General features: G+C 44.4%; 1 protein-coding gene across 2 annotated transcripts; it reads right to left on the bottom strand.

Moving 5' to 3' along the window:
- Positions 1-5: 5 nt before the first annotated feature.
- Positions 6-14,725, bottom strand: rcc2 (regulator of chromosome condensation 2). Of its 2 annotated transcripts, XM_061791889.1 has the most exons (14): positions 14,532-14,725; positions 13,502-13,614; positions 12,339-12,554; positions 12,156-12,249; positions 6,147-6,290; positions 5,901-6,032; positions 5,687-5,775; positions 5,476-5,590; positions 4,538-4,704; positions 4,232-4,412; positions 2,206-2,311; positions 1,138-1,210; positions 975-1,052; positions 6-718 (listed from the first exon to the last, which is right to left on the bottom strand). In XM_061791889.1, exons 3-14 carry the CDS (start codon positions 12,537-12,539, stop codon positions 614-616), a joined length of 1,485 nt encoding a protein of 494 aa, XP_061647873.1. In that variant the 5' UTR covers positions 12,540-12,554; positions 13,502-13,614; positions 14,532-14,725; the 3' UTR covers positions 6-613. The 2 variants fall into 2 exon arrangements, with proteins under 2 accessions (XP_061647873.1, XP_061647867.1); XM_061791883.1 differs by lacking the exon at positions 13,502-13,614 and having other exon boundaries at positions 14,532-14,724.
- Between the last annotated feature and the right edge of the window lie 254 nt (positions 14,726-14,979).

The following is a 14,979-nucleotide window of genomic DNA, read 5'->3' as shown; positions in this document are numbered from 1 at the left end:
CCTGCTTCTTTCTCTACAACCACTTTATTGGAATGAAAATGTAACCAGAAAAATGCACACTAAGATCTGTAAAAGGTGGGAGGGAAAAAAACAAACACCTTTGCTGATTTAAACAAAAAAGTCCCAACATTCCCCAGCTCAAAAACGTTTGACAGTGCATCATTGGCCCCTAACACAATCATTCAAGACAAGCCCCAACATTGATCTATTGTGAAGAATAACTCAAGGAATGTAACAAAGCTGAGAACCTAAGGAAAACATACAACTTCCATAACAGGGCTGTGGAAAATGTAGGCACTCGTATGGAGCATCTGTCCCTGCAGAGGTAAGGGTCATGCTGAAGCACCCGTAAATTTGACTTTCTCAAATACTGCAACACAAGACAATGAAACAAATGAGTGAATGTAACAAAGGGGAAAAGGAAGCACATCCCTGGAAGAAAGAAAAATAGTGCTTGACGTAAACTAGGGTTCACTCAATAAGTGACATGGTCTCAAAAGTTCGTTGTGATCGTAGCATCCAAATCGGTGGCAAGTGAGCCTCAGTGAAGCGGAGACGTTTGCAAAGATGCCGCATCTCCCGGGCGAACTCCGACCTTTCCCGCTAAACCTGATCAGATTGTTCGGGGATTGTACTCTGGCAGCTTTTGCAGTCTCTCCTGCTCGGCCGGCGTGTCCTGCCTGGCAATGATCATGGAGTGAGCGTAACCCATCGCCACCTGCAAAAACCAGACGAAAGCAAACGCTCAACCATCCCTCATCCTAAGTAGCGCTTTCCGGGACACAAACGGAATCAAAGGCAGTATCTGAGCGTACGGCTCAAGCGAAGCTGGGTGTCCGACGCCTTGCTCGGCCGGGTCCCGCTGAACACGTTCGTCATCTGCGTGTGCTGAACCTTAAACTTACAGCTTTGTAGACAATAATACTTGCAGGAGGGCTCCCCACCATTCATACAATGACAGTCATTCAGTGCACCTGTTCATTATAAATGCCATCCAGGGTCTTGACTTCTTGGGGGATGGTGGAGGATTTCGGTTTGTTGTCGCCATAGCCCTACACAAACAACACAGCAAACATTTTAATACCAACTGTGTCACCACAATTGAAGATCACGATGATATGAAGCACTCTCTCTTACCAGCTCTCCAAAAGTGGGTGAAGGGCCCCAGCTGATGGTAGTCTCGTCTGCAGCAATGATGATGCTGCTCTTCCTGTTTCACACAACACAGCAACACGGTCACACTCACACTCCTCACGTTCAAACTCACTCGCACACTGCCATTCTTACGCCAAGTCACTTATCACAAACTCACTTGCTTACTCTCACAGTAACACACTCAGTAACTGTCAAGTCACTCACACACACTCATCCTCACATACTTAAACCACACAAAAAAAAGTCAGTCACTGTTGCTTGTCCTTCTCATTTTATGACATCACAGTGTCATGCCATAAATGTTTTATTTTCATAATCTTTTATGAATATGCCCAGGATGCCCTTTTTTAATATATTCTAATTGGTCTTTAATACCTGGCAATTGACATGGATGGATTTCTCATTAATATCTGAGCTCTAAATAAGCCTTGCTCTGATTGGATCGCTGAAAATTTAAATTTAAATATGGAAAAGAGTTTTGCTGATTGGGCCTTGGCCATAGCACGGCATCTTGTGGCGGCCAAGTGTTCATATCTACGTCGCGTTTGTTGGATTGTTGGCCCACATAGGGACCGTGAGCTGAAAGGGGATGTTGGTGAACATAAAAAAGGAGGGGGATATTTTGACATTAGGCTAATCCTGTGCTCCCATTCACTTGCATCGCTATTTCATCCACAGTTTAATTAAAAATAATATAGTTAAGTATTGTTGTAAAACACATGTATACTTTATAGCGTGTATTTGTATGACTTGGCAGCAGCTGAGACTCGCTTGCTTAAAACCCAGAAATGTCATGTTGCCGTTTAGCTGAGGTGAGTGGCTGGGTACCAACCCCAAAGTGGGCAGCTACTTGAATATTGACTGGACTGTTCTTGGTTGATAAATTTGTTGTTTTTTTCTCTTATTTTCTGAAAACTTACAGACATATTGGTCTATAAATAACCTCAGTAGGTTTAAAATTTTCTAGTGTTACTTGAGTTGAAATACAACATTTTGACAAGACGTTTATCATAGAGCTTGCTGGTAAAGCATCAACTGCAGAGGACGTACCCGCACGACAGACTGCGGATTTTCCAGCCACACAGATCCTGCACAGCTTTGGGGTACATTGTCGACTCTCTGGAGGTGTTGGTCACCCCCCAGAAGAAGAGACTCCCTGCAAACAACAGTAAGTTGGGGCACTTGTAAGTGAAGGTACCATCATAATTACTACTTCTAATATTATCATTAAGAGTAACATTGGTACGGATGTGTGCACCATCCACCTACAAAGTCTAGTGGGGAAAGCAAGACCCAAAACGTAAAGTACATACATCCAAAATGTTTTTATGTACCGTATTTTCACGACCATAACACGCACTTAAAAGTCTTACATTTTCTCCAAAATGGACAGGGCGCCTTATAATGCGGCGCGCCTTATGTGTGCACCGAGTTCCGACATCTATAAATGTTGTTGTGTGATGAGCGCTCTTGCTTGACTTTTTTATCTTTTCCATTGCCTGCCGACACGCTGCTTACACAGAGGAAAAGCGGACGTGGCTGAGGACAGGGTAAGGGTGCGTGAAGGAGTACGCTAAAGCCACACCCCCAGTAGGTATATAGCGCCGGGGTGTTTTTTATTTTTATTTTATCGCTTGACTGAGTGGGAGCATTTCCGGGGTGTGCATTGTGCAAAACACCGTCGGTTTGGCTAAGGACCCCCGAAAATGTCACCTACGAAGAGACACGCTTACGACGCACAGTTTAAACTGCAAGCTATCAGTTACGCGGAGGAACATGGGAATCGAGCAGCCGCGAGAGAATTCAAGATCGACGAATCCATGGTTCGAAAGTGGAGGAAGCAGAAAAAAGAACTTCGCCAAGTCAAGAAGACGAAGCTGAGGTTCCGCGGAAAAAAAAGAAAAAGAAAACGCAGAAACAAGGCGAGGTGGCCCAAGTTGGATTAATGAGCAAAGAACAGCCGGGAGAAGTGTCTCTATAGTCACCATTCGACTGAGGGCAATAACTCGGGGCTTGCCATCATTCCGGGAGGCTTGACGAACCGCTGGACGTCCGTGTAAACAGGGCGTTCAAAGTGAAGTGAGCGGCGTGGGAGCCATTGAGGACAGGCGGCGAACACAGCTTTACTAAGACTAGGAGGCAGCGCCGGGCGAGTTACGCCACAATTTGTGAATGGATTGTGGATGCTTGGGCTAACGTGTCTGCTTGCACTGTTGTTCGAGTAGTATCTGCAACATTTGCACAATCAACATTGTCCCAGACTATCGTACTACTACTCGCTTGAAGTCTCGGCTCCCTTTGCACAATGGTCAATATTGCTATTGCAATATTAGTCATTCGAACTGCTCTAAGTGCTAGAGGACTCTGCATCTTTTTGCACAATTGTCAAAAATAAATAAATAATAAAAAGTACCGGCATTACCAGATAACTAGCAACCCTTTATTGCTCAGTGACTGTTTTACTCAATGTCTATATGTCTCAAAAGTGACTGTTGTCGTACTAGAGCGGATCCAATTACCGGAGACAAATTCCTTGTGTTTTTTGGACATACTTGGCAAATAAAGATGATTCTGATTATGCATGTTAAATACAGAAATAGACCCCGTAACTGAGACTGCGCCTTTTAATACGGTGCGCCCTATGTTCGTGAAAATACGGTATTTAGTATAGAAGAGGGCGGCACGGTGGACAACTGGTTAGCACATCTGGCTCACAGTTCTGAGGACACAGGTTCAAATCAGGCCTCGCTTATGTGGACTTTCCATCTTCTTTCCGTGCGCTTCCTCCCATATTCCCAAAACATGCATGGTAGGTTAATTGAAGACTAAATTGCCCATAGGTGTGAATGTGACTGCGAATGGTTGTCTGTTTCAATGTGCCCTGTGATTGGCTGGTGACCAGTTCAGGGTGTACCCTGCCTCTCGCCCAGACTCAACTGGGATAGGCTCCAGCATGCCCGTGACCCTAGTGAGGGTAACCGGTACGGAAAATGGATGGATGGAAAGTATAGAGGTCTGTTGTGCTGTGATCCAGCACCATTTTATTTGCAAAGTGAAGTGCACGACTGAGTCTTACCCATCTCGCTGATGGCAAAGGAACACTGGTAGCCCGTATGGATGTGACTGGCTCCTCGACCAGGGAAATCAAAGAGTTTTACCAGGCGAGGAACCATCTCATCCTTCTGCTCGGTGTGTCCCAGACGCCCGTAACCTCCGAACCCCCAGCTGAATACTCGCTTCTGAGAGTCCAAAACCAGCTGTTGGTGCGCATACACAGGCACACAGGCACACACACACACACACACACACACACACACACACACAGACTTCAATACCCTGTGTACAGGAGAAGAAATTTCATTTCTATGTTGTGACTTCTCACCGTGTGATTGGCTCCGCAGGCCACATCTCGGACCACCACGTTGGGCACGGGCATGATCTGGCCGTCTTTGGACTTCTCAATGAAGATGGCAATGCGGCGAGGGATGAGTTCACAGTCATACTCTATGCGCTGGGCACGAGCTATAAACTTGCCGTCGCTGTTGTGTCCTGCAGTGAGACCAGAGAAGAGACCGAATGACAAGTCTGCTTGACAGTTGAAGCGAGCACCCCTAAAAGTGGTACCACTTTGAAGTGCCACCAAATTTTTGTGGAACCATAGGCCTCAAATTAAAACTTGGAAGGTTGGACACCCATCATGTGGAAAGTCACACCGGACCCCAGCAAATCTTGTGACACTTCAGCTCAGAGAAAATCTAAAAGATTAATTTGTTTTGAATAGGCCATTGCCATTTGTTTTTGCTCTATGCAAAATAAGAATTAAAAAAAAGATAAGAATCAGAAATCTTTGAAATTTTATTTTAAGGGCTACATCGGCCAGTTACTCCATACTTTTATTATTTTTTATGTTTCAACATGGATGGGTTAACTTCTTTTTAGTCCTCGGATTGTTAACGATGTAACTTAAAACATCACTGCTGGAGAGTTCAGGATGCAGACAGTCTGAGCCTGGAACAAATAAATTCACTTCATGTAATGGGGAAAAACTTAAAAAACAAATGACTGAGGTCAACCAGCGTCATGTCATGGATTATGTTCAATACCAACGTATTCGCACAAGTTGAATTGAGATAACCGGTTGTTGAAAACTTTCAAACCAAACGGTTTCTTGACTTGATTTTTAGGAGCAGACTTTCCATATTTATGTCTAGTGGGGGTGTCCACGGAGCTGAAAGCTGACATGGAACGTTAGTCCCCCGAAGGTAAATAAACACTGATTTTTAAAAAAAGAACAAGAAAGTTCGGGTGCTTCCATCTTACCGAGTTGTCCATACTCAGGGCAGCCAAAGGAATAGAGGTTCCCTTTGCAGTCCACCACCATGCTGAACTCTGCCCCACACGACAGCTTCACCAAGGGCTGGCCATTGTAGGCAATCTGGTTACAGAAAATATAACAACCTTTGACTTTTCTGCTGGGGGTGCGTTACGTTGTATTTTATTATATTGTCATGTGTGTGTAGCTGGTGCTTACGGGCGCTGGACTGAGGACAGCATCAGTCTGGCTGCCTTGGCCAAGCTGACCCAGCTTGTTTTCACCAAACGAGTGTGCAATGCCATCCTCTAAAGAAAAAGAAACAGACAAAAGCATACATTACAGTAAGTATACTACAACTACGAGGACTTTACAAGACACGTTTAGCTCAAGAGGTGAAAGAACAACACAGGCCATAGTCCAGCACACACACCTGTGAGTGCCAGGGTATGATTACGTCCGCATGCTGCAGAGACAATCACGAGATCTGCCAGAGCCTCAATCAACTTGGGAGCATCCAGACGTTTGGTGTCTCCGTGACCCAGCTGACCTTTGTCATTCCGACCTGCCCAAATAATCAGTTACTTGCATATTATTTGCGTGGATCTTTAGATTAATGAAACAAATATACACATTTAAAAATATAATGATGTGTATTTTCTATTTGCATGGGCTTTACCCCAGCTCCACAGCTTGCCCTCAGTGGTGATGAGAAGGCTGTGAGCCGCACACGGGCCAGAAATCACACAACTGACCAGGACATCATTTAGACAGCCGTAGCGGTGCGGACCCCACAAATTCTGGCCCAGGTTGCGGAAAGCAGCTGGAAGAAAGAAAAAAAATAACTGACTGCAATGACATTTAGCCCATGCGGATTTCAAACCTCTTTTTGTGACAGTGCTCACCTAAATCCCATGGGCATTTTTTTTATTTTTTATTTATGACTCGTTTATCCATCCTTTTTCTGAGCCGCTTCTCCTCACTAGGGTCGCGGGCGTGCTGGAGCCTATCCCAGCTATCATCGGGCAGGAGGCGGGGTACACCCTGAACTGGTTGCCAGCCAATCACAGGGCACATACAAACAACCATTCACACTTACATTCACCCCTCCGGGCAATTTAAGAGTTGTCAATTAACCTAGCATGCATGTTTTTGGGATGTGGAAGGAAACCGGAGTGCCCAGAGAAAACCCACACAGCCACGGGGAGAACATGAAAACTCCACACAGGTGGGACCGGGGATTGAACCCCGGTCCTCAGAACTGTGAGGCAGACGCTCTAAGCAGTCGCCCACCGACCCGTTTAATCAATAGACATTAAACTGAATTAAAGTGAAATAAATTTATCCATCATCCCTAGCTAATGTGTACTCCTTTTACTAACAAGACGGCTGCAACCAGACAGGAACTTGTTCAATTTCCACGAAGAAAGAGATACCATGAGCAGTCATTGTTTTCGATATGAAAAGAAGGGGCATGGCAGAAGGCAATCAATCACACTGACCATTGCAGTGGTGCACACATTTATCCACATTGGAAACTTTTCACCCCAAATGTGTGTTTCCAAGCCTTAAATATTTTGCCGGTTGCCTTGCCTCACCTGTACAATTCTACATGAAAAAGAGTGCGAACTAGCTAGAAATGCTGCATGCATGCAGGGATGTCAGATTTAGCAGACCTTTTAATTGGCCCAAAACTCCCCAATAGGGAGGAGTAATTGGTTTAGTGCTTGCTTGCTATGCTTTATTTTATTGGAGCACCAGTCCCATATGCAGGTATGTACTTTTTAAATCAGAATCAGAATCATCTTTATTTGCCAAGTATGTCCAAAACACACAAGGAATTTGTCTCCGGTAGTTGGAGCCGTTCTAGTACAACAGACAGTCAATTTACAGAACACTTTGGAGACATAAAGACATTGACAAAAAACAATTGTGCAAAAAGATGCAGAGTCCTCTAGCACTTAGAGCAGTTCGAATGGCTAATATCGCAATAGTCCGGTGCAATGCCCATTGTGCAAAGGGCACTGAGACTTCAAGGAGTGTATGCGGTTTAAAGTGACAAGTAGTGCGATAATCTGGGACAATGGTTGTGCAAATGTTACAGATACTTCTCAATCAGTGTGCAAATGGAGCAGATGCTACTCTGGCATGAGTGGCCAGTATATGCAAATAGTGCAGCACGGCGAGACAACTACAGTGAGTGCACGAGTAATACATAATTGGCCCCACAGAAATGTGACAACGAACACAAGTCAAAAAATTGCCAGCTTGTTGTAATGGAATTATAAGTTAGCTGTTTAAGAAGTTGATTGCAAGAGGGAAGAAGCTGTTGGAATGTCTACTAGTTCTAGTTTGCACTGATCGGCAGCGCCTACCTGAGGGAAGGAGCTGGAAGAGCTGGTGACCGGGGTGGGGAGGGTCCGAGAGGATTTTGCATGCCCTTGTCTTAGTTCTGGCAGCGTGCAAGTCCTCAAGGGTGGGTAGGGGGGTACAGACAATCCTTTCAGCAGTTTTGATTGTCCGTTGCAGTCGGAGTTTGTCCTTTTTTGTAGCAGCACCAAACCAGACTGTGATGGAAGAACACAGTACTGATTCAATGACTGCTGTGTAGAACTGCCTCAACAGCTCCGGTGGCAGGCCGTGCTTTCTCAGAAGCCGCAGGAAGTACATCCTCTGCTGGGCCTTTTTGAGGACGGAGTTGATGTTGGTCGCCCACTTCAGGTCCTGGGAGATTGTAATTCCCAGGAACTTGAAGGTCTCGACGGTTGACACAAGGCAGCTGGACAACGTGAGGGGCAACTGTGGCGAAGGATGCCTCCTGAAGTCCACCATCATCTCTACAGTCTTGAGCGTGTTCAGCTCCAGGTTGTGTCGGCCGCACCACAGCTCCAGCCGCTCCGCTTCCTGTCGATATGCAGACTCGTCACCGTCCTTGATGAGGCCGATGACAGTGGTGTCATCTGCAAACTTCAGGAGTTTGACAGTCGGGTTCGCTGAGGTGCAGTCGTTCGTGTAGAGAGAGAAGAGCAGCGGAGAGAGGACACAACCTTGGGGCGCCCCAGTGCTGATGCTGCGTGTGGATGAGGTGGCCTCCCCCAGCCTGACCTGCTGTGTCCTGCCTGTCAGAAAGCTGTAAATCCACTGGCAGATGGCAGGTGAGACGCTGAGCTGGAGAAGCTTGGATGAAAGGAGTTCAGGGATGATGGTGTTGAACGCTGAACTGAAGTCGACGAACAGGATCCTCGCGTAGGTCCCTGCACTGTCGAGGTGTTCTAGGATGAAGTGCAGTCCCATGTTGACTGCATCATCCGCAGATCTGTTCGCTTGGTAGGCAAACTGCAGGGGGTCCAGCAGGGGACCTGTGACACTCTTGAGGTGGTCCAGCACAAGACGTTCAAAGGACTTCATGACCACAGATGTCAAAGCGACAGGCCTGTAGTCATTCAGACCCGAGATTGCAGGTTTCTTGGGGACTGGGATGATGGTGGAGCGTTTGAAACAGGATGGAACTTCGCACAGTTCCAGAGATCTGTTGAAGATCTGAGTGAAGACTGGAGCGAGCTGGTCCGCGCAGACTTTGAGGCAGGATGGGGACACGTGGTCCGGGCCTGCCGCTTTGTTAATCTTTTGTTGTTTGAAGATGCGTCTCACATCCTGTTCATGGATGGTTAACGCAGAGGTCAGAGGTGTGATTGTGGTCGCGGGTGCGGTCGGGTGGGTGTGAAACTGTCCTTTTCAAATCTGCAGTAGAAGGTATTCAAGTCGTTGGCTAGTGTGCCATTGTTCTCAGCTTGGGGGGATCGTCGCTTGTAATTAGTCAGCGATTGGAATGCAAGCCAGACTGATTTAGAGTCATTTGCGCTAAACTGTTTTTCCAACTTTGCTGTATAGATCCTCTTTGCAATGTTAATTTCTTTGGTCAGCTGGTTTCTAGCTCGATTATACAGGGCCCTGTCCCCGCTCTGATATGCATCCTCCTTAGCTTGGCGAAGCTGCTTAAGTTTAGCAGTGAACCACGGCTTGTTGTTGAATGTGCGAAATGATTTTGTTGGTACACAGACCTCTTCACAGAAACTGATATAGGATGTGACCGTGTCCGTATATTCATCCAGGCTGCCAGCTGAATTTTCAAAGACACTCCAGTCTGTGCAGTCTAAACAGCTTTGAAGTTCCATCTTGGCTTCATTTGTCCACTTTTTGACTGTTTTCACTGTAGGCTTCGCACATTTAAGTTCTTGCCTGTGCGTCGGTATTAAGTGAATTAAGCAGTGATCAGACGAGCCCAAGGCTGCACGAGGTATAGCATGGTATGCGTTTTTTACCGTAGTGTAGCAGTGGTCTAAAGTATTATTTTCCCTGGTAGGACAGTCGATGTGCTGCTTGTATTTAGGGAGTTCGTGGTTGAGTTTAGCTTTGTTAAAGTCCCCGAGAATAATGAGGGGTGAGTCGGGGAGTTTTTTTCCAATTTCGTTGACTTGATCGGCGAGCGTTAGCAATGCGGCGTTCGTGTTAGCTTGAGGCGGGATGTAGGCTGCAGTCAGGATGAATGATGCGAACTCACGTGGCGAGTAGAATGGTTTAAAGTTTAAGAATAGCGACTCCAAATGCGGGCTGCAGTGTGTGCTGAGCACCGTGACGTCCGTACACCATTTTTCGTTGATATAGAGGCATATCCCGCCGCCCTTTGTTTTCCCCGATGTTTCCATGTCGCGGTCCGCTCGATGAATGTGGAAACCAGGAAGCATAACGGCGCCATCAGGTACAGCGTCGCAGAGCCAGGTCTCCGTGAAGCACATGGCCGCGGAACGTCCGAAGTCTTTAACAGAAGATGAAGCTCGTCCATTTTGTTGGGTAGGGAGCGTACATTCGCGAGGTGGATCGACGGGAACGGCAATCTGTGTCCTCTCTTGCGGAGTTTCACCTGAATGCCGGCTCGCTTCCCTCTGTGGCGCCGCTTCCGTCTCCATGCGCCGAAAACCGCGGACGCCGCTCCGGTGAGTAACTCGGGGAAAAAACTGAGCGGATATTCGAAAGTTGGTGACAGAAAGTCCGGAGTAGACTCCTTGATGGTTAGCAGGTCTCCCCTTGTGTAAGTGAGTCGTGTAAGGTCTCCAAAGACGGACGAAAAACACAAAAACAAAGACAATACTAGAGAGCGCGTTACCGAGGCGACCACACTGGTAGGCGCCATCTTGCTAATGCTGATGAGACAACAACTAAATTATTTTGCAGGTTACCAAGTTGAATCGATCCAACCGGACTTTTCTTATTGGACTCCTTCCTTTATCATCAATTTTACAGACAATGCGCAATATGAAATTTGGCATTTAGCATTTCCCATTTGAGCATCATAAAGTTCTCAAATTGTGTTTATCAAAAAACGCAATTTGCTCAGTGCAACTGAAGAGAAACACAACAGCTATTTGTTTATGAGATTCAGCAGACAAGCATTACACACTACTTTTTACTCAACTCCCACAAAACTTTGCAAGTTTGCAAAATGTAGGTTGAAACGTAAACTATTTTGACTGACATTGGTGTTGAGAATTAAAACAAAAAAAGCATCACCATGCATAGTGAGGACATAATTTGACATATGTGCAAGTACACATATATAGCATGTGCAGCATATGAATCCTTCTAACAAGGTCTTTGTCTAAGCAGCTGCTACAAATAAAAGCCAACCCCCCGCCCTCCCTCACAAATCCCTTTGCTACAAAGCACATTTATCAGCGTGTGCCTGCAAATGCATCAGTAAGACCTGCAGGGGGAGGGGTGTCCACAATATATATACATACATATGAACAGAGAGCATCACAACAATTCAATAGTCACTCATTGTTTCAGCACTAGCTGTATGTTCTGTGCACTCAAAATGCAGACAGCTTGTCATTCCTCAACAACTGCTGTTCAGCTGTGCTTAAAGCTTGAGGGAGCTGCATGCTCCCAGAGCAGCAAATGAGTGTGAAGCTGAGAATTTTTCTGATCACTTTAGAGAACTAGAATGATGCTCTTAAGTCAACCCGGTAATTTGCCAGCTTGAGACGGTGAAACAGAGGCCGAATGCCGCCCACCGCAGCCAGAATGTGAAGTTTAACACCTGAGACTTACTGTGCACGCCAATTTGTGTTGAAAGCAATTGTCGCCAATGGGTGTAATGATGTAATGCTACATTTACAGTTTTACGTAAATCCAATGTGTTATTTCCTAGTATCGATACAATCGATTGATTACCTTTTAAAACAATTCAAATCCATATATTTTCATTTGGACGGCTAACTTGCTGAACACAGATAGCTCCAGTTGGATCGTAGGAATATAAATTGATACATCGATATAATGAATGAATCATTACACCACTACTGTATACTGATTTTGGTACAATATACTACAGTTTTTGTCAAGCCCTTCACTAAGGTAAAGGCAAGTTTGTAAAAATAAAAACTAAGTTTTTTTTACATTAATTTTTTATAATTTTAAAATGTACTGGGTGTATTTAGGCCACGAAAAAAGGGCTTCAAATTAACAGACAAACAGCTTTAATGGACGACTCCCCTCCCCATTAGTCTGGCAATTAGAGCTTTTACTGTATAGTATATTGTTGTTTTAATTTATGAATATTAAATTGGTTGACTTCCTTTTATGATTGTTTAATATTATTATTAACAATTCACACTATAAGATCTACCTTGTTGTTTGGGGACCTCTTTTCTTCCAATCAAATCCCAGTTAGTTGCTCCAAATATGACCAGTTGACCTTTAACTTTTGGGCATTCAAGTTTCTGTGGAAAGGCAAATGGAGTGTCAATCTGATAAACAAGCTCAACTTGTTTTATTTAAAAAAGAAGAAAAAATCCAGCAAAAAACTCACAATTTTCTCTTTCACATCATCTGCCACAGTGACGGGTTGCAGAGTGGACTTTGTGGAGGGCTTCCCCGGCTTTTTGTTGTTCTCCTGCTCATAGTCAAACTCGTCATCACTGCTGAAGTCTCTCTCTTTCCTTTTGCCACTAGCTCTCTTCTTCTTCAGGGATCCATTTCCAGAGACATCTGTCACCTTCTTGCGTGGCATTTTCAGTCAAAAGAGCTACAGGGAGAGAAGTCATGTGTAACCTTTCTATAATTCAATACGTGTAGGCACAGGATTACAACAAGTACATGGTACGTGGGTCTTTGGTTTACGATATACAGCATTCCGATATTAGGTAACGGCACAAGAAGGCACTCAGTTACCACCATAATCACTGTTTTCGCTTTGACGTTTATATTTATGGCCTTGGAATGTTTTTCATACAAACATTTACTGTCGTTATGACATTGGGAGGTTGTGAATGAATAGCATGCAATGAAATAGGTTGCCCAGTGGTGTAAGAATATTATATCAAGCTGTCCATGATGGCACACTTGATTACAGTCATACTTGCATACAAATATCCAATGTAATTATTACATTTCAAGGTTCCGAACATTGCACAATGAACTAATTTGCGCAGTTGCATAAGAATACGAAGTCATGTTGCACCCTCAATTACCACTACACTTAGTGTTCATTTTATTTTATTTTTACATTTATGGCCAAAACGTGTGTTACTTTTCAATTCAAATATTTACTCTCGCAATGACTTGAGGTTACGAATAGTACACAATGAACTAATTTGGGCAATACGCTCAAATGTGGCACAAGAAAGCATTCTCAGTTACCACTGTATTGACTTTAACGTATTTATGGCATCGTTTTTTTTAAACAAATATTTTCTGAAACAATTACATTTAGAGGTTATGAACGCTGTGCAATTAACTAGTTTGAGCAGTGGCCTAAGTATGTCGTCACGCTGCACGAAAAACCAAGCTCGGTTACCACCATGCTTCCTGTTTTACAATTTGATGTTTTACATTTACAGCAGAGAAGAGTTTTTCATATAAATATTGTAATTATGACATTTCAAAGTTATGAGCAGCATGCAGCTAGCTAGTTTGTACAAGCACGCTCAGTTAAGGCCTTACTTACTGTTTTTGACATTTGTTTGTACTTACAAGTGTTTTTTCATATAAATATGAAGGGTAATTATGGCAACAGTACTCAGCAGAGGTTGGGAATAGAGTACGGCACGTTCCGACTTGGGTGACTTCGCCGCCGTATAAGGGAACTGCGTTGTAAGCAGAAGACAAGCATCATGTAGGGAACCATTATAGACCTTGAAGTTGTGGTCACGACAAACAGCCGCCAAGGTAGTGACGTATGAGCCTGAACTGAAGTCTCGGCTGTAAATGCCCACAGAAATCTCGTTTAACTGACACTAAAACGTTTATATTGTTCTGCTTCAAACTTTTGTTTGACACTCGAGTGTATAGTATTGGCCACTGACAAGGACGAAATAATAAAAATTTCTTGTTGTATATGCTCACTAATTCCAACCAGGGTTAAAAGCCAACGAACAGATTAAAGGAGATCTGTTTGAACAATTCAGCATTTTGATTGACATGCGGAGACAAGATGACGGGGAGAGTGGGGACTTTAACTTAGTTTACTTTGTTGCGGTCTCTTTAGTCATAGACTAAACGCTAACGTGATTAACAATGACAATTAAGTCGGTTCCGTAACACGTACTATTAAAGACACCAAATGGAACAAAGCATATAGCGTGTGTCCGCGTCGCCGCTAGCTTCAAGAAGCTAAGCAGCGACGCTCTTTGTTCGCTTGGATATTGGCTAGCAAGCTAACAGAGCCGCCAATTCGTCAAGTTTCACCATCAGCCTAGACATATGGGAACCGGCTAAAGTTTGGGCCTCGTACAAATGATAAAACTTCTCTTTGTCCTCTCGCTGGAGTCCACGTGAAGATTTATGGATAATGAAGCTAACGTTCCCTCCGCGATAAGCTAACACATACTTCATAAAGCCATACGTAAAACAATACCGGGACGGGGGGGAGGGAAAAAAAACAAAACAAAAACTTTACAAACATTTCCAAGATGATACAGTTTGTCAAGGTAGAGGAAATGGATACGTGTGGTTTATATACAAGGTTACTTGTCATTTTCAGAGTGGAAAATAAATCATGTACCAGCGATTTCCTGATTCTGCAGCTCTCCGTCCGTGTCCGCTTTGATTGATGGGAACAAAAGAAGCTCGAGTCTGCTTCCGCATCACGTGCTTTCTTGCCCACACTCACCATCATATAATGTAGAGTAGACGACAGCACGCTTACACACTGTATGTATCCGCAGTAGTAGCTAGCTCTCCAATCTGCACACGTTCACGCCGCGCGGTTATGTGCGCATGCCCACTCGATCTATCTATCAGTATTGATTTAACTCCTTTCGTAAAAGTTAAAAAGTATGGACTTTGCCCCAAAAATATTTTCCCTGTCTAATTATACACACACACAGAGCGGCAGAAATGAAGTATTGAACAAGTCACCATTTTTGTCACGAAAGGTATTTCCAATGGTGCTGTTGACATAAACTTTTCACCATATGTTGGGAACTACCCAAGTAATCCGTACGTACAAA

Source organism: Phyllopteryx taeniolatus, chromosome 1 (genome assembly GCF_024500385.1).
Source record: "Phyllopteryx taeniolatus isolate TA_2022b chromosome 1, UOR_Ptae_1.2, whole genome shotgun sequence".
In the NCBI taxonomy this organism is placed as follows: domain Eukaryota; kingdom Metazoa; phylum Chordata; class Actinopteri; order Syngnathiformes; family Syngnathidae; genus Phyllopteryx; species Phyllopteryx taeniolatus.
Note: the sequence above shows the minus strand (reverse complement) of the source record. Positions and strands in the feature narration are given on the sequence as shown.